The 25795-nt window shown below is 42.5% G+C and overlaps 1 protein-coding gene across 4 annotated transcripts in view; it reads left to right on the top strand.

Moving 5' to 3' along the window:
* The window catches only part of MEMO1 (mediator of cell motility 1), a 715696-nt gene that overhangs the window by 168236 nt on the left and 521665 nt on the right, over positions 1-25795 (top strand). For 3 of the 4 annotated variants that reach the window (XM_068231916.1, XM_068231919.1, XM_068231918.1), the window contains exon 5: positions 17710-17821. The exons of the other annotated variant lie outside the window; for it this stretch is intronic. In XM_068231916.1, coding sequence (XP_068088017.1) covers positions 17710-17821 — 112 coding nt within the window. The remainder of the gene's footprint in view (positions 1-17709; positions 17822-25795) is intronic. 4 annotated transcript variants of the gene reach the window in all.

The raw sequence follows: 25795 nt of genomic DNA, 5'->3' as shown, positions 1-25795 counted from the left end.
ATTCTCTATGGGGTTCAGGTCAGGAGAGTTGGCAGGCCAATTAAGCACAGTAATGCCATGGGCAGTAAACCATTTACCAGTGGTTTTGGCACTGTGAGCAGGTGCTAGGTCTAGATAGATAGATAGATAGATAGATCTAGATAGATAGATAGATAGATCTAGATAGATAGATAGATAGATCTAGATAGATAGATAGATAGATCTAGATAGATAGATAGATAGATCTAGATAGATAGATAGATAGATCTAGATAGATAGATATAGATAGATAGATAGATAGATAGATAGATGGATAGATAGATCTAGATAGATAGATGGATAGATAGATCTAGATAGATAGATGGATAGATAGATCTAGATAGATAGATGGATAGATAGATCTAGATAGATAGATAGATAGATCTAGATAGATAGATAGATAGATCTAGATAGATAGATAGATAGATCTAGATAGATAGATCTAGATAGATCTAGATAGATAGATAGATAGATCTAGATAGATAGATAGATAGATCTAGATAGATAGATAGATAGATCTAGATAGATAGATAGATAGATCTAGATAGATAGATAGATAGATCTAGATAGATAGATAGATAGATCTAGATAGATAGATAGATAGATCTAGATAGATAGATAGATAGATCTAGATAGATAGATAGATAGATCTAGATAGATAGATAGATAGATCTAGATAGATAGATAGATAGATAGATAGATCTAGATAGATAGATAGATAGATAGATCTAGATAGATAGATAGATCTAGATAGATAGATAGATAGATAGATAGATCTAGATAGATAGATAGATAGATAGATCTAGATAGATAGATCTAGATAGATAGATCTAGATAGATAGATCTAGATAGATAGATCTAGATAGATAGATCTAGATAGATAGATAGATAGATAGATAGATCTAGATAGATCTAGATAGATAGATAGATAGATCTAGATAGATAGATCTAGATAGATAGATAGATAGATAGATAGATCTAGATAGATAGATAGATCTAGATAGATAGATAGATCTAGATAGATAGATAGATCTAGATAGATAGATAGATCTAGATAGATAGATCTAGATAGATAGATAGATAGATAGATCTAGATAGATAGATAGATAGATAGATAGATCTAGATAGATAGATAGATAGATCTAGATAGATAGATAGATAGATAGATCTAGATAGATAGATAGATAGATAGATCTAGATAGATAGATAGATAGATAGATCTAGATAGATAGATAGATAGATAGATAGATCTAGATAGATAGATAGATAGATCTAGATAGATAGATAGATAGATAGATCTAGATAGATAGATAGATCTAGATAGATAGATAGATAGATAGATAGATAGATCTAGATAGATCTAGATAGATAGATCTAGATAGATAGATAGATAGATAGATAGATAGATCTAGATAGATAGATAGATAGATCTAGATAGATAGATAGATCTAGATAGATAGATAGATAGATCTAGATAGATAGATAGATAGATCTAGATAGATCTAGATAGATAGATCTAGATAGATAGATAGATAGATAGATAGATAGATAGATAGATAGATAGATAGATAGATAGATAGATAGATCGATCTAGATAGATAGATAGATGGATAGATCTAGATAGATAGATAGATAGATCTAGATAGATAGATAGATAGATCTAGATAGATAGATAGATAGATCTAGATAGATAGATAGATAGATCTAGATAGATAGATAGATAGATCTAGATAGATAGATAGATAGATCTAGATAGATAGATAGATAGATCTAGATAGATAGATAGATAGATCTAGATAGATAGATAGATAGATCTAGATAGATAGATAGATAGATCTAGATAGATAGATAGATAGATCTAGATAGATAGATAGATAGATCTAGATAGATAGATAGATAGATCTAGATAGATAGATAGATAGATCTAGATAGATAGATCTAGATAGATCTAGATAGATAGATCTAGATAGATAGATAGATAGATCTAGATAGATAGATAGATAGATCTAGATAGATAGATAGATAGATCTAGATAGATAGATAGATAGATCTAGATAGATAGATAGATAGATCTAGATAGATAGATAGATAGATCTAGATAGATAGATAGATAGATCTAGATAGATAGATAGATAGATCTAGATAGATAGATAGATCTAGATAGATAGATAGATCTAGATAGATAGATAGATCTAGATAGATAGATAGATAGATAGATCTAGATAGATAGATAGATCTAGATAGATAGATAGATAGATCTAGATAGATAGATAGATAGATCTAGATAGATAGATAGATAGATAGATCTAGATAGATAGATAGATCTAGATAGATAGATAGATAGATCTAGATAGATAGATAGATAGATAGATCTAGATAGACATACAGGTCCTTCTAAAAAAATTAGCATATTGTGATAAAGTTCATTATTTTCTGTAATGTACTGATAAACATTAGACTTTCATATATTTTAGATTCATTACACACAACTGAAGTAGTTCAAGCCTTTTATTGTTTTAATATTGATGATTTTGGCAAACAGCTCATGAAAACCCCAAATTCCTATCTTAAAAAATTAGCATATTTCATCCGACCCAATAAAAGAAAAGTGTTTTTAAAACAAAAAGTCAACCTTCAAATAATTATGTTCAGTTATGCACTCAATACTTGGTCGAGAATCCTTTTGCAGAAATGACTGCTTCAATGTGGCGTGGCATGGAGGCAATCAGCCTGTGGCACTGCTCAGGTGTTATGGAGGCCCAGGATGCTTCGCTGGCGGCCTTAAGCTCATCCAGAGGGTCTTGCGTCTTTCAACGTTCTCTTCACAATATCCCACAGATTCTCTATGGGGTTCAGGTCAGGAGAGTTGGCAGGCCAATTAAGCACAGTAATGCCATGGGCAGTAAACCATTTACCAGTGGTTTTGGCACTGTGAGCAGGTGCTAGGTCATGCTGAAAAATGAAATCTTCATCTCCATAAAACTTTTCAGCAGATGGAAGCATGAAGTGCTCCAAAATCTCCTGACAGCTAGCTGCATTGACCCTCCCATTGATAAAACACAGTGGACCAACACCAGCAGCTGACATGGCACCCCAGACCATCACTGACTGTGGGTACATGACACTGGACTTCAGGCATTTTGGCATTTTCCTCTCCCCAGTCTTCCTCCAGACTCGGGGACCTTGATTTCCGAATGACATGCAAAAGTTGCTTTCATCCGGAAAAAGTACTTTGGACCGCTGAGCAACAGTCCAGTGCTGCTTCTCTGTAGCCCAGGTCAGGCGCTTCTGCCGCTGTTTCTGGTTCAAAAGTGGCTTGACCTGGGGAATGCGGCACCTGTAGCCCATTTCCTGCACACAGGCCTGTACACAGTGGCTCTGGATGTTTCTAATTCAGACTCAGTCCACTGCTTCCGCAGGTCCCCCAAGGTCTGGAATCAATACTTCTCCACAATCTTCCTCAGGGTCCGGTCACCTCTTCTCGTTGTGCAGCGTTTTCTGCCACACTTATTCCTTCCCACAGACTTCCCACTGAGGTGCCTTGATACAGCACTCTGGGAACAGCCTATTCGTTCAGAAATTTCTTTCTGTGTCTTACCCTCTTGCTTGAGGGTGTCAATGATGGCCTTCTGGACAGCAGTCAGGTCGGCAGTCTTACCCATGATTGCGGTTTTGAGTAATTAACCAGGCTGGGAGTTTTTAAAAGCCTCAGGAATCTTTGGCAGGTGTTTAGAGTTAATTAGTTGATTCAGATGATTAGGTTAATAGCTCGTTTAGAGAATCTTTTCATGATCTGCTAATTTTTTGAGATAGGAATTTTGGGTTTTCATGAGCTGTATGCCAAAATCATCAATATTAAAACAATAAAAGGCTTGAACTACTTCAGTTGTGTGTAATGAATCTAAAATATATGAAAGTCTAATGTTTCAGTGCATTGCAGAAAATAATGAACTTTATCACAATATGCTATTTTTTTTAGAAGGACCTGTATATATAGATATAGATGGATAAATCGATATAGAGAGAGATAGAGGTAGATAGAGCTATATAGAGATATAGATAGATGGATGGGTATGGATATATAGATGTATAGGTGTGTGTGTATATAGATATATATACACAGATAGAGAGGTGTGTGTGTGTGTGTGTGTGTGTGTGTGTGTGTGTGTGTATATATATATATGTATGTATGTATGTGTATATGTGTGTATGTATGTGTATATATATATATATATATATATATATATATATATATATATATATATATATATATATATATATATATATATATATATAATTATAGTGGTGTGAAAAACTATTTGCCCCCTTCCTGATTTCTTATTCTTTTGCATGTCTGTCACACTTAAATGTTTCTGCTCATCAAAAACCGTTATTAGTCAAAGATAACCTAATTGAACACAAAATGCAGTTCTAAATGATGTTTTTTATTATTTAGTGAGAAAAAAACCTCAAAACCTGCATGGCCCTGTGTGAAAAAGAAATTGCCCCCTGAACCTAATAACTGGTTAGGCCACCCTTAGCAGTAATAACTGCAATCAAGCATTTCCCAAAGAGCAATGTTAATCTATACAGCCAGCTTCTTACTATCTCTCAGGCCATTGAGAGCTGCATCTCACATTGGAAAAAAACAAGCTAATTTGCTGGAATCTCTAGGGATTTTAAATAAAACGCACAGAGGTAAAAAAGGCGGCCAGGCCCATAAAAAGTGCCACACTCAGTCTCAGTCCAACTTCAGGGACCCAGGTCCATTCAAAGAAAAGAACTTTCCAGCGATCTCTAGTGATGTTTACTGGAAATCAGAGGCTGAAAGTAGCAGAAGTTACCATGTCCCTAGTCAGAGATGCAGTAACACCCCGGCAGTGAACCCAGTCGCCAATGCTAAGCCCCATGCAGTCACTGCATTGCTCTGCAATGCCCGCTCTATAAACAATAAGACAGCCATTATTGCGGACCTTATTCAGACATGCGATTTTTCATGCATCACTGAAACCTGGATTGATGCCAATGCGGGCCCCACATTGGAAGCAACCATCCCATACAATTACTCAGTCCTAAGTGAGGGAAGACGAGACCGCAGAGGAGGGGGTGTAGCAATTTGTGGCAAAACAACTCTGCAGCTCAGGGCCCTGAATGTTGGCTCAACAAAGTCCTTTGAATGTATAGGTGCCCAGATCTCAGCTGGTAAAGGCTTCAAAATTTTAGTGGTTTATCGTCCCCCCGGAGATGCTGACCCTTTCCTACAGGAATTCCCAGAACTTCTGGCCATGCTGGCTCTGTCTTATCCGAGATGGATCATCCTTGGTGACTTCAACGTCCGGGCTGATAACACTCAATCACAAGATGCAAATGAACTAATAAATCTCATGGGTGGACTAGGCTTCACACAAGTTGTAAAATCAGCTACCCACAGAGGAGGGCATACGCTAGACTTACTGTTCCACCTCGGAATGGACATTAGTAACATAACAGTAACCCCAGTGGTGTGGTCAGACCATCACATAATACAGTTTACTATTGAACATCACCCTATCAAGCAGCTCCCTAAAGAAACAATCAAAACCGGACCCCTGAGTAAATTAACACCGGAGAGGATAACTGCCAACCTGGATTTTACAAATCTGCTCCACAGTCAAATGGACCCAAACTCTCTAGTAACCCAGTACAACAACACAATATATGAAACACTTGACAGTATTGCCCCATGGCGCACCAAATCAGCAACCAAAAAGCAGAAAGCTAATTGGTTTGACAAAACCATCATGGATCTAAAAAAGAAAGGGCGCAGACTAGAAAGACAGTGGCGTAAATCAGGGACTGGGGAGCACAAATCTAGCCTAGTTCAACACCTCAGACAATACCAACAAGCAATAACCAAGAAAAAATCAGACTTTATCTCGCACAAAATATCTACAGCCAACAACAGAGCTGCTCAACTCTTCCACACAGTGGAATCACTTTGCAATCCTTCCTGCCTAAAAGCCCCAACCACATACTCCAGGGAAAGGTGTGAGGAATTCTCTGCCTTCTTCACAAACAAGGTGTCTACCATCCGTGCCAGCATTACACCAACAACATCAATTGACCACTGGACGTTGCATATACCTACTACCGTACCACCATGGCAAGTCTTTGACACTCTGAGTGTAGAAGATTTTGGAATTCTCATTCAAAGTCTCCGCCCCACTACCTGCGACCTGGATCCTGGCCCAACTGGATCCTTAATGCAGTGCCCAGCGCTGTTCAGGCCAGCACTTCACAAAATCACTCAGTGCTCCTTGCAAAGTGAACTTTTCCCAGAAGAACTAAAGAAAGCAATCATAAAACCCCTCCTGAAGAAACCATCACTAGATCCTGATTCTGTAACCAACTACAGACCTGTGGCGAACTTACCATTCCTATCAAAAGTTATCGAGAAAGCAGTCGCCAACCAGCTAGAAGCCAGGCTTACAGATAACAACATCTTTGATACTTTTCAGTCAGGATTCAGGAAAAGGCACAGCACTGAAACAGCATTAGTCCGAGTAATGAATGATCTACTTACTGCAAGGGACAAGGGTGATTGCTCAATTCTGATTCTTCTTGACTTGTCAGCAGCATTTGATACTGTGGATCATGAAATACTAATCCAGCGACTGAAGAATTACTGTGGCCTAAGGGGTACTGTTCTTAGCTGGTTTCAGACCTTCCTATCTGGCAGGACACAGCAAGTATGTCTGGGCACACACTACTCTAATCCAGTGCCACTTGCCTATGGAGTTCCACAGGGTTCTGTACTATCACCATTACTCTTTGCAGTCTACATGCTCCCACTGGGCAAAATAATCCAGAACTATGGTTTAGGATACCATTGTTATGCAGATGACACACAACTGTATCTGTCCTTCAAGCCTGGCACCCAAGACCCATCCGCATCCATAAATGCATGTCTAGTGGATTTACAAAATTGGATGAACACCAGCTGGCTAAGGCTGAACTCTGACAAAACAGAGGTGTTGGTGGTAGGTGGTCCACACATGATGGATAAAGTTCAAAACGCTCACCACCTCAAACTAGCAATTGGGGGAGATACTGTACAGTATAAAGACTCCTTGGGGTGATCCTGGATGGAAATCTAAAACTCAGACAGCAGGTATCAGCTGTCGTCAAGTCTTCCTTCTTCCATCTAAGAAATATAGCGAAAATCAAACACCTTATCCCAGCTGAAGACCTACCTGCCCTGGTTCACGCATTTGTATCCTCCCGCCTAGACTACTGCAACGCCCTGTTAATCGGATCTACAGATAAGGTTCTGTGCCCCTTACAGCTAGTACAGAATGCTGCAGCCAGGCTCCTAGCCAATGCCCCCCGCAGCTCACACATCACCCCAGTACTGCAAACTCTTCACTGGTTGCCAGTAAAATGGAGAATCAATTTTAAGATCTGCCTGCTGACATTCAAGGCTCTACACCACATGGGACCCAAATACATAGCGGATCTATTGGAACTTTATGCCCCTCCACGCACCCTCCGCTCTGCCAACAAGATGAAGCTGGTTATTCCCAGGATACACTTAACATTTGGTGCTCGGGCCTTTTCCTATGCAGCCCCTACTCTATGGAACTCACTTCCACAATCAGTACGAGAGGCTTCTTCTCTGGACAGCTTCAAAAAAAAAACGCTAAAAACTCACCTCTTTTCCCTAGCCTTTGAGACTGCATAATGCAGGGTCACAGCGCTTTGAGTCCCCAGGGAGAAAAGCGCTATATAAATATTATTGTTATTGTTATTGTTATTTGCGATAACTTGCAACGAGTCTTTTACAGCGCTCTAGAGGAATTTTGGCCCACTCATCTTTGCAGAATTGTTGTAATTCAGCTTTATTTGAGTGTTTTCTAGCATGAACCGCCTTTTTAAGGTCATGCCACAACATCTCAATAGGATTCAGGTCAGGACTTTGACTAGGCCACTCCAGTCTTCATTTTGTTTTTCTTCAGCCATTCAGAGGTGGATTTGCTGGTGTGTTTTGGGTCATTGTCCTGCTGCAGCACCCAAGATCGCTTCAGCTTGAGTTGACGAACAGATGGCCGGACATTCTTCTTCAGGATTTTTTGGTAGACAGTAGAATTCATGGTTCCTTCTATCACAGCAAGCCTTCCAGGTCCTGAAGCAGCAAAACATCCTCAGACCATCACACTACCATCACCATATTTTACTGTTGGTATGATGTTCTTCTGCTGAAATGCTGTGTTACTTCTACGCCAGATGTAACGGGACACGCACCTTCCAAAAAGTTCAACTTTTGTCTCATCGGTCCACAAGGTATTTTCCCAAAAGTCTTGGCAATCATTGAGATGGTTTTTTTAGCAAAATTGAGACGAGCCTTAATGTTGTTTTTGCTTAAAAGTGGTTTGCGCCTTGGATATCTTCCATGCAGGCCGTTTTTGCCCAGTCTCTTTCTTATGGTGGAGTCGTGAACACTGACCTTAATTGAGGCAAGTGAGGCCTGCAGTTCTTTAGATGTTGTCCTGGGGTCTTTTGTGGCCGCTCGGATGAGTTTTCTCTGCGCTCTTGGGGTAATTTTGGTCGGCCGGCCACTCCTGGGAAGGTTCATCACTGTTCCATGTGTTTGCCATTTGTGGATAATGGCTCTCACTGTGGTTTTCTGGAGTCCCAAAGCTTTAGAAATGGCTTTATAACCTTTACCAGACTGATAGATTTCAATTACAGTACTTTTGTTCTCATTTGTTCCTGAATTTCTTTGGATCTTGGCATGGTGTCTAGCTTTTGAGGTGCTTTTGGTCTACTTCTCTGTGTCAGATAGCTCCTATTTAAGTGATTTCTTGATTGAAACAGGTGTGGCAGTAATCAGGCCTGGGGGTGACTACAGAAATTGAACTCAGGTGTAATAAACCACCTTTAAGTTATTTTTTAACAAGGGGGGCAATCACTTTTTCACACAGGGCCATGTAGATTTGGAGTTTTTTTTTTCTCACTAAATAATAAAAACCATCATTTAAAACTGCATTTTGTGTTCAATTAGGTTATCTTTGACTAATAGTTAACGGTTTTTGATGAGCAGAAACATTTAAGTGTGACAAACATGCAAAAGAATAAGAAATCAGGAAGGGGGAAAATAGTTTTTCACACCACTGTGTGTGTGTGTGTGTGTGTATATATATATATATATATATATATATATATATGTATATATGTGTTATATATATATATATATATATATATATATTAAACTAAAAGCAAGTATCTAGTACTTTTTTTTTGGGGGGGGGGGGGGGCTCTGCCTCTGACCAGTGTTCAAATCCTGGCCATGTTCAGTAATCAATAAATTAAACTAATAATAAGATCAACATTGTAAAAGTGGTAATAAAAGCCATAAATTAAATAGGATAGTAACAAATATTGGTAAATAAAGTAATACTAATACATATAAACATAATTCCATCGGATAAAGTGGAGTTTTTTTTTTTGTTTTTTTTTTGCAATTTGACATTGGTTGCAGATAGGAGTGGAATAAAAGTAGGCCAAGACTCTATGATTATTGTAAATTACGATCAATGCATTCATTAAGGGCTTCTGGAATGAGGGTTCTTAACATAAAAATCCAATGCATCTCTCTTGCTTGTATTCTCTCGTATTTATCTCCATCGTATTGGTCTTATGTATGTTCAATTGCTCTGATTTTCATCATCCCTGGGTCTTGTTGATGATATTCTTTAAAATGTCTGGAAGACACTGTGCAGCATATATCCTTTTTTCTATGTTTCTTCTATGCTGACCTATCCTTGCTCTCAGTTGTTGCGTTTTTCTTCCTACATATTGTAGCCTGCAAGGGCAGATCAACAAATGGATCACTAATTTGGTCTCCCATTTTTTTTTTTGTGTGTGTGTTTATTTCATATGATTTATTTGTGATAAGACTGTGGCTAAGTTCACAGTGCTACGTTAAAGTCGCACATTAAAACATTTAACACAGAATAACGCACTGCAATGACAAATCAATGCTCCGTTCACAGTGCACATGTTGCGTTGGTGTCCAACGCTGCACGTTAAGTGAAAGTGCTGCATGCAGTGCGTTATACACGTTATCAGCTGTGTTAGACTGTTTGCACATGCTCAGTAATGACTTGGAAGCATACTTTTCATTGCCTGTATTTTCTACTGTATCTGCTGTATGCGATTTTAACAATGTGTTGCGACTTTTTTGGCGCATCGCGTTGTAAGTTTGCATTGCGACTTTAATGTCGCATCAAACCGCAACGTCCCACTGTGAATCTAGCCTCAACCATTGTCACTCCCTCTTCCAGTGATCCGCAACATAGACACTAATTACTTTTGCATTTGTAGTTCCCCTTTGGTAGTATTTCTTCTCTTTTTTACTTCCGAAATGCTCTAAGTTTACTTGGCGCAATTACATTCCTTATGGTTTTTGCTCGCCTAAAGATGCAGCCTGGTCTTTTGCCTACAATGGGTTTTAGGAAAGGGTCTGCCCTCAGTAGATGCCAGTGTTTGCTAAGAATAGTTTTTATTTTGCTGTGATCGGTTGAGAATCTTATGATAAAATTTAGCATTTTTTCTTTTTCCGTCTCTTCCTTACTTTTCCTTCTACTTGTCTCTTTCGGTGTGATCAGATCCTGTTGAGTAAGACTTCTGGCTTTTTCCTTTGCTTCTTTTATTAGCCTCTTCGGGAATGTCAGAAACTCACCTTCAGAATCCAGCTACGCAGCAGTCTGTGCTGGGAGTCTGTTGCATCCTGGTATTTCCAGGTCTGCCCAGCTCCTATGCGCGCGGCAACCCCCGCATCCATGGTTACAGGGTTGGGTGTGTGCACTCTGTGGGAAGAAAACGGACGCATCCAGTTAGGCGTCCGTCCTACGCTACCAGGAGACACGGGAGTTAGTGTCAGCTGACATTGTAAGTCAGCTGACACTTAGGCAGGGTTTTGCTGGTGTGTGTCAGCTGATCTAGTAGTCAGCTGACACTCGGGTAGGATGTTGTCGCCTGATCCTTGGGCAATACTTCTGTCTGAATGGTTTGTTGGAGTGTGTGGCCGGCCACTGATTGGATAACTGTCATATTTAAGGGTGCTGTGTGCTTCTGGTCATTGCCCGTTATAGCTTTAGCTTTGGCTAGTTGCTGGGTGCTCTCATATTGCTCTGCCTGTTTGAACTCCTGGAATTTGACCTTTGCTTGTATCCTGACTATTCTTGTTGATTGCCACCTGGACCGACCTCTTGCCTGGATCTCTACTTGTCTTGGACCTGTGTTTAGCTAGCCCCTCCTCAATATATCTGATTGCACGTGTATGACCCAGATTGTTATTGGACTTGGCTTATCTGTTCCTGTTTGGCTCTGGTGAGTTATCCTTTCCACTTTACGTTCAGCTCCTATACCTTCCACCTATATAGCATAGCAGTATTTGTATAACGCCTTTCTCCTGTCGGACTCAAAGCGCTTGCGAGGCAGCCACTAGAGTGCACTCAGTAGACAGTAGCAGTGTTAAGGAGACTTGCCCAAGAAACTCCTTACTGAAATAGGTGCTGGCTTACTGAACAGGCAGAGCCGAGAACCCAGGTCTCCTGTGTCAGAGGCAGAGCCCTTAACCATTACACTATCCAGCCACTGCACCTACAAGGCCTGGGTGTAACCGAAGTCAGGCAGGTGTTGTCTCTCACCTCCCGTTCAAGCGGGGATGCGCCACAAATGGTGAAGAAGGTGGTGATAGATTGGGGCATAGGAGCTGAACTGTGGGTCAATACCTCGCCAAGCCTTACAGGGAATTTTCGTTGTTCAATCTTCTCCTGGAGAGTTTTTGCTTGTTTGTCGTAGTTTAAAGTGTCTGTGCAATTTTTCCTTATTTTCCTAAATTGACCGAATGGGATATTTTTCCTCCATGGCCTGTGATGACCGCTTTTAAAATGAATGTATGAGTTTGCATCCACTCGTTTAAAATAGTTTTTGCTTTTTATTTGATCTTCTTCGTAATAGAGCACCAGATCTAAAAAGTCTATTTCTTTCTAATCATTTTTATGTGTAAAGTTCAGGTCTAGTTGATTGATTGATAAAGAGGAACTCCAGTGAAAATAATGTAGTAAAAAAAGTGCTTCATTTTTTACCATAATTATGTATAAATGATTTAGTCAGAGTTTGCTCACTGTCTGTGAGCCTTGTTACATTGTAACAAACTGCCAAAAGTACCGCGGTACTCAGAGCTCCTTGTGGGACGGGTTTCAGCACAAAATCAGTCATACAGCGCCCCCTGATGGTCTGTTTGTGAAAAGCATTATATTTCTCATGTAAAAGGGGGTATCCGCTACTGATTGGGATAAAGTTATATTCTAGGTTGGAGTTTCTCTTTAAGATATGTGTTAACATTTTTAAATGATTCGTCTCCTTCCCAGATAAAAATGTAATCGTCTGTATCTTTTATAAAATATAATCGAATAAAATGGAGATTCTTCTCTTCAAAATATACCATGGTGAGATTTGCATAACTCGGGGCAAAATTAGAACCCATTGCAGTGCCCCGAGTCCTTAAGTGCCTTAACCTCCTTGCCGGTCTAAAAAATCCGGCAAGGAGGCAGCATGGAACTTTTCAAATTTTTTATTTTTTTTTAAATCATGTAGCGAGCCCAGGGCTCGCTACATGATAGCCGCTGAGCGGCGGCAACCCCCGAGCCCCTCCGGTCGCCATCGGCGATCAGAGTATGCAGGAAATCCCGTTGAGAACGGGATTTCCTGCAGGGCTTCCCCGGTCGCCATGGCGACGGGGCGGGATGACGTCACCGACGTCATGGACGTCGGGACGTCACAGGGAATCCCGGGCCACCCCTCAGCGCTGCGCAAGGGGTCTGGAGGGGGGGGGCGGCGCAACATTGCGGATCGGCGGCGGCGATCGGGTGTTATAAGCAGCTAGCACAGTGCTAGCTGCTTGTAACAAAAAAAAATTATGCAAATCGGCCCAGCGGGGCCTGAGAAATCCTCCTGCGCAGGTTACCCCGAGCTGAGCTCGGGATAACCGGCAAGGAGGTTAAAATTTGATTGTTAAAAGTAAATATATTGTGTCAAGATAGTCAATCAAAATAAATTCTTTCTGTTTTTCTGGAATATCTTTGTCTAATGTTAAAAAAACAAAAAACAAAATGTGTAACCTCCACCTTATTATTTTTTTGTTTCCACACCTTACCTATCTTTGGGTGCCTCCACCCCCCAGTACTTTGATGGATGTATGTCTTTTTTTAACACAAATAACTGTATGCAACTATGCATTTTCACAATCTTGTTAGGACTGCTGGCAATGTCTGTGGACAGTAAAATCAGGTTGGCTTTGCTTAGTTTTTATACTCTGTTTTTGTTTGGGATTTTGCTGCCACTACTTCTCACAAAATGAAGAGGTTAGTGGCTGGTGTAGAGGCTTTATGTCTAGAGGGGCAAGCAAACATATATTTGTGTTCATCTATTAGGAGGGAAGCCTACGTTTAAGGTTGTGTCGCTAAGCAAACATGAAGTAACCCAATTTTTACTGTAAGTTCTATATGGCCTCAATTCTGGTAGGGCTATCAAACAAATTACTTCATGTGAGGTAATTTACCTTATGAGGTAATGACATTTAGCAATTCTGGTAGGTTTTAGTCATGTTTTACCTCATGAGGTAAATTATGAGGTAATTCATGAGGTAATTTATTTAAAATAGCTATTCTCATGGAAATTAGGGGGCATATTAGCACATAATTTACCGATTAGTTTAAGACCTGCCTGTATCTGGAGGTAAAGTCAATTTGTACGCATTTTGCAGTTTTTAGTGGCGTTCCTATTGCTATTACAGTGTCGTTCCTATTCAGGCTGTGTAAAAGAAAAGAATAGTAGAAATAAAACTCCAAATATACTTTTCATAGGTTGCTACATAATCAAATACATCCCCCCCCCCCACCCCCGCCCCCCCTCAAAAAAAAAAAAAAATCTTCCAAAGACTATCCTAACTTATGGAAGACAATTAAAGACTACTATTATTTATTTACTGCATGCTTACTACTGAAATACCTCATGTTTTACCTCACTTTGGGCTCAATTCTGGTAGCGTTTAGTAAATAATTACCTCATGGAATTGGGTTTACCTCATGAGGGAAATCAACTTTTGAATTCTGGTAGTTTTAAAGTTTTACCTCATGTCATTTCATGAGGTAATTCATGCGGTAATTTTCTACTAAAAATGTGTGGTATTTAGTAGTGAAATACCTCACACTTGAATTCTGAAGTGAAATAAGGTGCGTGTTTGCATGTCTTTTACCTCACATAATTAGACCCACCTCTACCACATGATAAATGCAGTGCTGTGACAAAATTGTGATATCGGTCACATAACATTGAGCCTTTTCAGCTTGTTCTGTGTTCAGGGCCCCCATATTTTGCTGAAATAAGTAAGTGATCCGACCAACAATCCCCCCCCCAGCCCCAGCTTCCATTTTGTTTTAAAAAAGAAAAAGTGCTCCAAACCCTGTACAAGTCTTCATCTGCCGCGCTCCCCCCCCCCCCCCCCCCCCCCCAACATTGCCATTCCCCAACCTCTGGTTGGAAAAAAAAAGTAAGTAAAAAATGCTCCAACCCACAGCCTCTATTTTTAAAAAAAATTATGTAAACCTGCGGCAAACACCGATTTCTCCCCCCCCCCTCCTCCTCTGGTTAAAAGTGCTCCGAGGGCCCCCCCCAGCAGACTCTAAAAGTAAAAGTGCTGTAACCCCCCCTCCAGACCCCCAGCGTCTAAAAGTAAAAGTACTCACACCCCCAGTCTCTAAAAGTGCTGACCCCTCCCACAGCCTCTAAAAGTGCTCCGACCCCCCCCTCCCCCCAGCCTCTAAAAGTGCTCCTACCACCCCCCCTCCCCCCAGCCTCTAAAGGTAAAGGTTTTTTTTTTTAATGGATGCCTATAAATTTACTTTACATAGGTTGCTACATAATCAAATACACCTTCCCTCCTCAAAAAAACAAAAACAAAACATCTTCCAAAGACTATCCTAACTTATGGAAGACAATTAAAGACCGGGGCCGTTTCTAGGGCCGTGCGGCCCGTGCCGCTGCCCTGGGCGCAGAGGAAGGGGGGCGCTGTGATAGCGGGGGAGCCGGAGCCGCGGGGAGGGCAGCCCGACCTCTCCCTCCCTCTCCCCGGGCCGTCCTCCATGCTCCCCCCTCGGACTGCAGGCAGCAGAGTTAGCGCGCAGGGAAGCGCTGCTGTACACAGTTGTTACTCACCTCCCTGGATCCGATCGCCGCTCCTGCCCTGCTGGTCTCCTCTCTGCAATGTAGCCGCTGATACACACGCTGTCGCTGCGTCCTGGATGCAGCCACGTGTGTATCAGCGGCTAGGCAGAGAGGAGACCAGCAGGGCAGGAGAGGCGATCAGATCCAGGGAGGTGAGTAACAGGCTGTGTACAGCAGCGCTTCCCTGCGCGCTAACTCTGCTGCCTGCAGTCCGAGGGGGGAGCATGGAGGGCGGCCCGGGGAGAGGGAGAGAGAGGTCGGGCTGCCCTCCCCGCGGCTCCGGCTCCCCCCTCCGCCATTATTAGGGGGCACCTACCTACTTAACCTATACTGGGCAAGCTACCTCTATCCTATACTGGGGGGCACCTACCTAATCTAACCTGTACTCGGGGGCAGCTACCTATCTAACCTATACTGGGGAGCAGCTACCTATCTAACCTATACTGGGGAGCAGCTACCTATCTAACCTATACAGGGGGGCAGCTACCTATCTAACCTATACTGGGGGCAGCTACCTATCTGTCCTATACTGGGGGGCACCTACCTAATCTAACCTGTACTCGGGGGCAGCTACCTATCTAACCTATACTGGGGGCAGCTACCTATCTAACCTATACTGGGGGCAGCTACCTATCTAACCTATACTGGGGGCAGCTACCTATCTAACCTATACTGGGGGCAGCTACCTATCTATCCTATACTGGGGGGCACCTGCCTAATCTAACCTGTACTGGGGGGCAGCTACCTATCTAACCTATACTGGGGGGCAGCTACCTATCTAACCTATGCTGGGGGGCAGCTACCTGTCTAACCTATGCTGGGGGGCAGCTACCTGTCTAACCTATGCTGGGGGGCAGCTACCTGTCTAACCTATGCTGGGGGGCAGCTACCTATCTAATCTATACTGGGGGCACCTACCTATTCTAACCTATACTGGGGGCACCTACCTAATCTAACCTATACTGAGGGGCAGCTACCTAATCTAACCTATACTGGGGGAAGCTACCTATCTAACCTATACTGGGGGCACTTATCTAACCTGTATTGGGGGCACCTACCTACCTAGCTAGCCTATACAGGTGGCAATTATACTGGCTACCTATACTGGGGGCACCTACCTAACTAACCTATACTGGGGGTACCTACCTATCTAACCAATGCTAGGGGCAACTATACTGGCTACCTATATTGGAGGCACCTACCTGGCTAACCTGTACTGGGGGCACCTACTTATCTAACTTATACTGGGGGGGGTGCCTGCCTATCTAACATATACTGGGGGCAACTATACTGGCTACCTATACTGGAGGCAACTACCTGGCTAACCTATACTGGGGGCAACTTTACTGGCTCACCTATGCCTGGCCACCTATACTCGGGGGGGGGACCTATAGCTGGCTACCTATACCGGCGGGGGGGCGGGGCGCAATTTTTACACCTTCGCCCTGGGTGCACTTTAGCCTAGAATAGAAACTGCACTGTTAAAGACTATGGCCTCGATTCATAAAGCATTTCCGCATGCGGAAATGCTGAAAACAGCTCACTTTACCGACCACACAGCAAAATCTGTATTCATGAAGGCTTTTTCCGCATGAAAAGCCGACATTCGCGAGCAGAGTAATAAATCACCGCCTTGCGCGGTGATTATCTTAACAAAAGTAACAAATGTCAATTCATAAAGATTAGAGGAAGCGGTATGCTGACGGGGATTACCGCTACCTCTGATGTGGCGAGAAGCGTGCGGAATCCATTGCAGTGAATGGGACAGACCTCCCAAGCAGCTGCAGAGAGAACACTGCACGGAGGGACTCGGCCAGCTTCTCCTGTTTCCGCATGTCTCCCGACAGCCTAACGCCTGCCTACAGCGGAATATCTCCGCACGCCTATCACAACTAGAAAATTTTTTATGAATTACCACCCTGAAGGCTGAAATACCGACAGCGGTGTTTCCCCGCTCAAGTTTACCTTACCGACAGCACTTTTATGAATTGAGGTCTATTACTTATTTGCTGCAGGTTTACCACTGAAATACCTCATGTTTTACCTCACTCTATGCATTTACCTCATGTTTTACCACATGTTTTACCACATGTTTTACCTCATGTTCTGAAATGGAGAAAAACCTTTCAGAATTGCTGAAAAAGAGGAAAATACCTCGAGGTATTTTACCTACAAAAAATATTTACCTCACATAGCTACCAGAATTAAGGCCAAAGTCTCATACATTTTGTAGATATTTTGTTATACTACTTAGGAGAAAAACGTCAATTGTAAATCCCAAGTGACACAGTTAAGTAGTGAGAAAACCGATGTTAACCACTATAATATATTGTTTATGCTGACCCTGGGCACTGTTGCCCAGGTATGTGTCTAATTTGCCTTAATGGAAAATAAAGTCCCATGTGTTTTGCATGTTTTCAGTTTATGGGGAGTTGTGGAAGACTGGGATGTTTGAACGAATGTCACTGCAAACAGATGAAGATGAGCACAGTATTGAAATGCATCTACCATACACTGCTAAAGCAATGGAAAGGTGTGGTATGACACTTGGTTTTTGTAATTCCACTCAGCACCTGTCTCATCTCGGGAATGTCTTCATTGTAAATCAATGCACATTGCTGTTATACAGTATTCAAAAAGCCTTCATAGTTCTAAGACCTTTCTTTTATTATGAAAACAGTAAAATCTCCTAGATAAAATTCATATAACTGTGTGGTGGCTTACTGAGTATAAACACCACATTAAATAGGTGAATTAACTGATTATTTTTCAAATTCAGTCCTCAAGCTAGGCCTGCCCCAGTTGTATGTTTACTATACTATAAAGCCTATTTTTTTATTTTTTTTTACAAAGCTGCCTTCAATTATAAGAATTTTAAGTGCGTAGCAGAAAAGTGAAAATTAAAAGGAAACGCCTTCTGTTAGAGTTTTTTTTTTCTTGCATATACCCCCTTTTGTTATCTGTAAATGTGTAGTGGGTGTGGTGTAACAAACAATTCACAGCCCTAATAATCTTCCAAGATATCATGCTACATCATTGGTAGGACTAGCTCCATAGTTGCCAACAATTAATCAAGCTAGTAGATAGGGACCCATGCTATATTATTTTACATAGCTGCATGTAGTGTCAGTGCTTAAAATTTTTTAGGACTCTGGCTTTAACCCCCTGACCCCCCCCCCACCCCCACCCCCAAATAAATGAATAAATAAATAAAATGAATGATATATATCAAAGGGGCCATGGTAAGTTTTGATAATTCCTGTTTTGCCATATGAATTAGGTCTTTGCTTTAAATTAATTCACACAACCACACCCTACACATTATATGCCCACAGTTCATCCTTATAGCAATAATAAAATAATTTAGTGTTTTAGGCAATCCCTGTATAAACATGTATATTATACAAAATTTGTACACATCTAAAACCAGGTAAATTTTTGAGTAGATGAGACTATTTGTCAGTACAAATTGGAGCAGATGAACAAGGATAAATAAGACCACTCTATACACCACTTCAAATCACATTTCTATGTACCCCTGATCTTGTGTGGATTGCTATGCCCTACACTTTGGGGTATTTTGTACCCGTGGGCTAAAGGGGTAAACTATGTCAGGTGTTTTTCTTTCACATTATCCTTCTCCTCTTTCGTTTTTTTTTTTTTTAAATATATCATACATTTCACTTTTCTGCTATTCGTTTTAATAATTAAATCCAGTGTTGGAGGTCGATTTTGACAGGCAGTACTACACTAGTATGCATCAATAGTAATAGTGCAGTGAGGGCTATGAATGGCATGCAAATACCTCTGTATATTATTTTGATAAAGCCCTTAGAAATAATTTAAAATGTTAAATCCTGTGTATAGAATTACATAATTGAAGACTTTATTTGCAAAATAATTCCTTGATCCTACCTAATATAGAGTGTGGTATGGATACTGACACTATAAAGATTGAGAGTTCTCAAAAAATGTTTAATGATTAATATAATGTTACCTCTTAATCACAAATCTATAAGCTTTGCAATGCCCCTATCTAAACATGCCTTTAATTTGTTTCTTTTGTTATGTACTAATCTGTTGTGTCTGTCAAAGAGGAAAATGTGTGTTCATACATAAAGTACTATAAAAACAAAGCATGTTAAAGAGGAACTGTAACATAAAAATATCCCCTGGGGGGTACTCACCTCGGGTGGGGGAAGCCTCCGGATCCTAATGAGGCTTCCCACGCCGTCCTCCATCCGTCAGGGGTCTCGCTGCAGCCCTCCGTGGAGTCCGGGCAGCGGTGACGTCATTATTTACCTTCCTGGCTCCTGCGCAGGCGCTCTGACGGCTTTCCATTCCGAACTACACGGAAATACCCGATCGCCGTCGGGTCCGCTCTACTGCGCAGGCGCAAGTCTCCTGCGCCTGCGCAGTAGAGCGGACCCGAATGAGATCGGGTATTTCCGTGTAGTTCGGAATGGAAAGCCGCCACAGCGCCCCCGCTGGAGCCAGCAAAGGTAAATATTGAAATGACAGTCGGCACAGTCGCCGGCTGTTCGGAGGGCTGCGGAGAGACCCCCGTGGGACAGAGGACGGCGTGGGAAGCCTCATTAGGATCCGGAGGCTTCCCCCACCCGAGGTGAGTACCCCCCAGGGGATGTTTTTAATGTTACAGAGTCTCTTTAAGCCTAGATTGTCATTAAAGAATACTTTAACTGACATATAACAATGAGATGCACATGAATGCATATAGTCTATTCCTACTACATTTTTTTGAACTCTCTTTATCTATTTTCTGTCTCTGCAAGTATTAGAAAACGTCCTAAGATATCTATGCAAATGAGGGTATCAAATGGAAAGTCAAATTTTACCTGATGTGCTAAAAAGTAAATGGAAGCCAAAACACTCTGAGGAAACCACACTGATAAGCTTTTAGTGTTAAAAAGCTCAAAGGGTCATTACATCTGTTATGTTATCTGTTTTGCAGCGTATTGAAGCAGATTTTACATCAGAAACTTATGAATGCTGCTTAGGATTTAAGTCTTAAAAATTCAGAACTAAAAATAACAAATGGCTGTTACTAACATTTTATTTACCATTAATGCTACACATGCTTATCTTATAAGTTTACTTTCACTTCAGGTTTGCTTTTCATCACCCACCTGAATTTGAGAAATCGTAGCTTTTGCAGTAAAAAATAAAATAAAAAGTTTACTGCAAACTTAAAAAAAACAAACTGAATGCTTAACCGCTTGCCGATCGCCGTAAGGTCCTTGGGGCTTGGTTTGTAGGAGATCACGCGCACTGATGCGCACGCATCTTCGCTCTGATTACGGAGCTCCGCTTTGCCTTCAGTCTTCCACCGGCGATCGCCGCTGGGAGACTGTTAGACGGAGAAACCCTTGTCTTTTATTGCTGTACAGCACTGCGATCTAAGGCAGCGCTGTACTGGGGACAATCGTGTGGCATGGCTGTCCCCATGAGAGACAGGATAGCGATCGGCTCTTGTAGGCTGAAGCCTATGACAGCCGATCACGCTGATTGGCTGGCGGAGGGAGGGAGGGGGGAATAGAAAATAAATTTAAAAAAAAGGGAAATGTATTGAAAAATAACATAAATATTTATAAAAAAAATAAATACTGGGGGAGCGATCTGACCCCACGAAAGCACGGTTGGTGGGGAGAAAAGGGGAGAGCACTTGTGTGCTGAGTTGTGCCGCCCTGCAGCGAGGCCTTAAAGCTGCATTGGCCCATTTACAGAAAAAATGGCCCGGTCTTTAGGGGGGGGGGGGGGGGTTTAACCCTGTGGTCCTCAAGTGGTGTTAAAGAACATATTACATCTACCATTTTATTTAAAGGATTCCTTGGAAATGCTTATTAAATTACAATGAATACAGTTATATGTAATAAACTGCGTTAAGCACAATAACGTATGTAAAGTCTTGCCACACAATGAGTAGAGCGTAATGTATTGCATGCAATGTACTGCCCTCTACTAATTGTACAGTAAGACGCACGTAATAATGCATAACTCAGTTTTTCATGCACCCCGTAATTAGTTGTGTTAAAATGAGGCATACTCTAAGTCCATTGAGTTTAACCAGAAAATATTGTACAACACTAGCCTGCACCCTCACATAACTCTGTTGATCCGGGGGAAAGTGAAAAATCCTTACAAGGCTTGGACCGCTTAGCCGTAAAAGGGAAAAAATCCTTCTCGACTCCAGTTGGGCAATCTGTTTCTTGTGGTAACATATTCCACATTTTGACCACTCTTACTGTAAAGAACGCTTTCCTAAACAAATGGCAAAAACCTTTCCTCCATTCACAGATTATGTCCCCTAGTCCTTTGTACTAGCCTAGGGACAAAAAGCTCATCTAACAAGTTTTTATATTGCCTTCTGATGTATTTATACATGTTAATTAGATCCCCTATAAGGCATCTTTTTTCCAGGCTAAATGAGCCCAGTTCATCTAACCTTTCCTAGTAAAAGATAAGAGAGACCTTCCATCCCTCTGATCAACATCATGACGTCAATTTTTGAGCCTCTCCATAGAGAATACCGGAGCTGTGCAGAGAGGATGCAGTGCTCGCTGGAGAGAGGCACAGTAAGCAACAGCGCCGGGATCAGGGGTAGGGGGGCACCTATACTATACTATGTTATGTATACTATTACTGGCTAACGTATGCTGGACCCCCTTCACCTGCCTTACCTCTACGGGGGACACCTATACCTTGCAAAACCTCCCGAACAGCATGCCCAACACTGTGTCATGCATATCGCTTTCAGCAAAAATTTTCTTGGCCGATACAGTATTGGGCATACCACCCAGAAGGTTAATAGTGGTAGAGATCAAGCCAGTTTACACAAAAACACTGGTTGCCTTAGACCTAAAGAAAACCGCTCAAAAAGCAAAACATTTAAAACTATTTTTACTACCGTATAGAACTCTGAATTTTCACCTTATTAACTGAGCATTGATACATTTTGGCATATCACTTCAATACCAGTTTCCACCTTAAAGGATCTGTACTGATTAAATTGAGTCTGACGTCTAGGCAACCTAAAACCATCTAGTAGCACATAAATCCAATCTACACGATACGATTCTTTGTACGATTCGATTACGATTCTATTTACGATTCAATTAAATCCAACATGTCCGATCCTGATTCGATTCAATTCGATTTGCAATTGCAAAACAATGGCAAATCGAATTGAATCAGGATCGGACATGTTGGATTTAATCGAATTGTAAATAGAATCGTAATCGAATCGTACAAAGAATCGTATCGTGTAGATTGGGCTATAGGGCCTGATCCTATTGCAGGTGACAAGTAGCTTCCAGTATGCAAGCTACTTATCACCTGGCCAAACGTTAAGTGCATTACTCCTATATGCCAAGCCATGGCGAGTTGTTTGTGCTGTGGAGCTGTCCTTCAGCACCATAGTACTGCTGCCTTGTTCCCTCAGGAGATACACACACACACACACACACACACACACACACACACACACACACACACACACACACACCTGACATCCACGCTGCATGCCAGGCACTGCTGGTAACATCACCTCCTATCGTTTTGGTCCATCAACCAAGACCTGCTGTGATCGCCACTGCTGGTCTTCTCTTCTCAGTCTTCCCTGGAGCGTGACCTGACCTGGACCATTGAGAATCAGGATGGATTTCATTGGTCTGCCTAGAGGATAAATGGGAACCCGCAGCAGAAGTTTCAAAGATGCTTTTGTGAGGGCCTTAGAGTAGAGGAGACAAGTGGTGTTCACAGCGGACATTGCCAACAGAGACTGGCATATAGTGCGAACATCAGGTGAGACACAGGGACCAGCAGCCAGGAGAGGAATTTATAAACAAAATGTAACCTCCTCGGCAGTATTACCAAGTGTAGTGTGGGGGTTACTTTTAACTGCAATTAGAAACAACTCCAAGCTACACTTGTGGATACTGCTGGGAGGGACATGCACAGCAAGCACTAGTATTTATTATTATTATTTATTTATTGTACTTATAAAGCGCCAACATATTACGCAGCGCTGGACATTAGTTTAGGTTACAGACAATATTTAGGGGTGACATACAGCAAAATGACAATACATGAATACAAGAAAGACCAGATCATGCAGCACAGTATGAGTACAAGGTAATGCTTAGTCAGTCACTGGATGGGAGCATGGAGATTAGGCAAGTTAGGTTCACTCAGATGCATAGCATGGGTTCACAGTAATGGAGGTGCATGATCAGGTAGGATACAAAAGGAGGAGGACCCTGCCCAAAGGCTTACAATCTAGAGGGAGAGGTAAGGACATGAAAGGTAGGGGACCAGAGTTCAGCTGTGGGTTTAGAGCACTTGTGAGGGGTGGTGGGGCAGAGTGAAAAGGTAAGTTTTGAGGGCCTTCTTGAAGATGTTGAAGGAGGGGGCTGCTCTAATGGGTGGAGGTAGGGAGTTCCATAGTGTTGGAGCAGCTCTTGAGAAGTCCTGGAGGCGTGCATGGGACTAGGTGATGCGGGGGGCGGTTATGCGAAGTTCATTGGAAGAGCGGAGTGAGCGGTTATGTGTGTACCTCTGAGTAAGATCGGAAATGTAGGTTGGGCAGGTTTTGTGGACAGATTTGTAGGTCAGACACTGTATCTTGAATCTGATTCTGGACTGGATAGGAAGCCAGTGAATGGATTCAAGGAGGGGATCCGCCGTGGTGGAGCGATGGGAGCAGTGGATAATTCTGACTGCCACATTCATGATGGACTGATAGGCAGGAGGAGACCTTGTCCATGGTAGTGGTGGATATGTCGGGTGTGAAGGTAGATCTGGGTATCCTCTGCATACAGATGATAGTTAAAACCCATGGAGGAGATAACCTTGCCAATGGAGGATGTGTATAGGGTGAACAGTAGGGGGCCAAGGACCGAACCTTGGGGGACTCCCACCGAGAGGTGGTTGGGGGTGGACGAGGACTCATTGAAGGCGGTCGTGAAGGAGCGGTTGAAGAGGTAGGATGAAAGCCAGGACAGGGCGAGATCTTGAATGCCCATGGACTGGAGGAGTAGGGGTTGATCTACTGTGTCAAAAGCTGCTGAAAGGTCAAGGAGGAGGAGAATGGAGTATTAACCTTCAGCTTTAGCTAAGGCAAGGTCATTGACCACTTTGGTGAGAGCAGTTTCGGTTGAGTGGGCAGGCCGATATCCAGATTGCAGTGGGTCTAGCAGTGAGTTGGCATTGAGGTACTGGGTCAGGCGTTTGTGAACCAGACGCTCAAGGAGTTTTGAGGCAAAGGGGAGGAGGGAGATAGGACGGTAGTTGGAGGATAGCGAGGGGTCGAGGGAGGGTTTCTTTAGCAGAGGTAGTACATTGGCCTGCTTGAAGTCTGAGGGGAAAGTGCCTGTGGATAGGGAGAGGTTGAACAGGGTAGTGAGGACTGGGGCCAATTCCGTGAAGTGAGGCTGGAGTAAATCAGAAGGGATGGGGACAAGGGGAAGTAGTGGTATGGGAAGTCTGCAGTAGGTGGTTGACTTCCTCGGTGGTAGTAGGGGTGAAGGATGTGAGGGGGAGGATAGGGTGGAGGAGGAGCTGGTTGGGAGGGGTGGGAGGTGGAGATTGAATGTTTCCTGGCCGGATGGAGACCATTTTGTTGGTGACGTGGGTGGCTAAATCTGTGGCAGAGAGGGAGGAAACGCAGGGTGGGGAGGTGGGTTTAAGCAGGGAGCTGAACGTGGCAAAAAGACGCCGGGGGTTGGAAGCTTGTGCTCCGATGAGCTTGGTAAAGTATTCCTGCTTCGCATGAGCAAGGGCAGTGTGGAACTGCAGCAGGTTGGTCTTGTACTGTAGGAAATCCTGGTTAAGTCTAGTTTTCCTCCATTTCCGTTCAGTTGCGTGTGTTTTCCTCTGGAGGTTGCGATTATGGGTAGTGCGCCAGGGCTGGGGGTTAGGGAGTCGGTTGCGGCGAAATATTGGTGTAGCAGCTTTCTCTAGGGCTGATGAGTTTGGCGATACTGAGCTACAGCAAGATTAGGACAAGTTAGGGTGGGGAGAGTGGAGGAGAGGGCATGGAGGGGGTCAGCAAGGACGCTAGGGTTGAGCATGCGTAGGTCTCGCTGCCATCGACCAGGTGGGTGGGCGGGTAGTTTGGAGGTGCCTTCCGTGAGGAGGTTGAAGGTGAGAAGGTGATGGTCTGAGGGTGGAAAGGGTGCGATGTCAAGATCTGCAATGGTGGTGGATTTAGGGCTCTTTCACATCAGAGCTTGCGTTGGAGAACGCTCAAAGCATACGTTTTGTTGTATGCGTTTTAATGCGTTTTGATATGCGTTGCACTGCAGTGAGTGTGCGTTATAGCACATAGGAAAACGCAGGTAATTTTTTTTTTCTTTTAGTTTTCAACTTTCTACATTGTTCCTCTGTTGCATTCTGGGACTGATTGCCTGCGTTAACGGATTAAAAACGTGCATAGTGTGCGTTTTACATTGACTAACATTGTAACGCATAAAGCTAGCGTCGGCCGAAA

Source organism: Hyperolius riggenbachi, chromosome 4 (assembly GCF_040937935.1).
Source record: "Hyperolius riggenbachi isolate aHypRig1 chromosome 4, aHypRig1.pri, whole genome shotgun sequence".
Classification (NCBI taxonomy): Eukaryota; Metazoa; Chordata; class Amphibia; order Anura; family Hyperoliidae; genus Hyperolius; species Hyperolius riggenbachi.
This window is presented reverse-complemented; position numbering and strand designations above follow the sequence as displayed.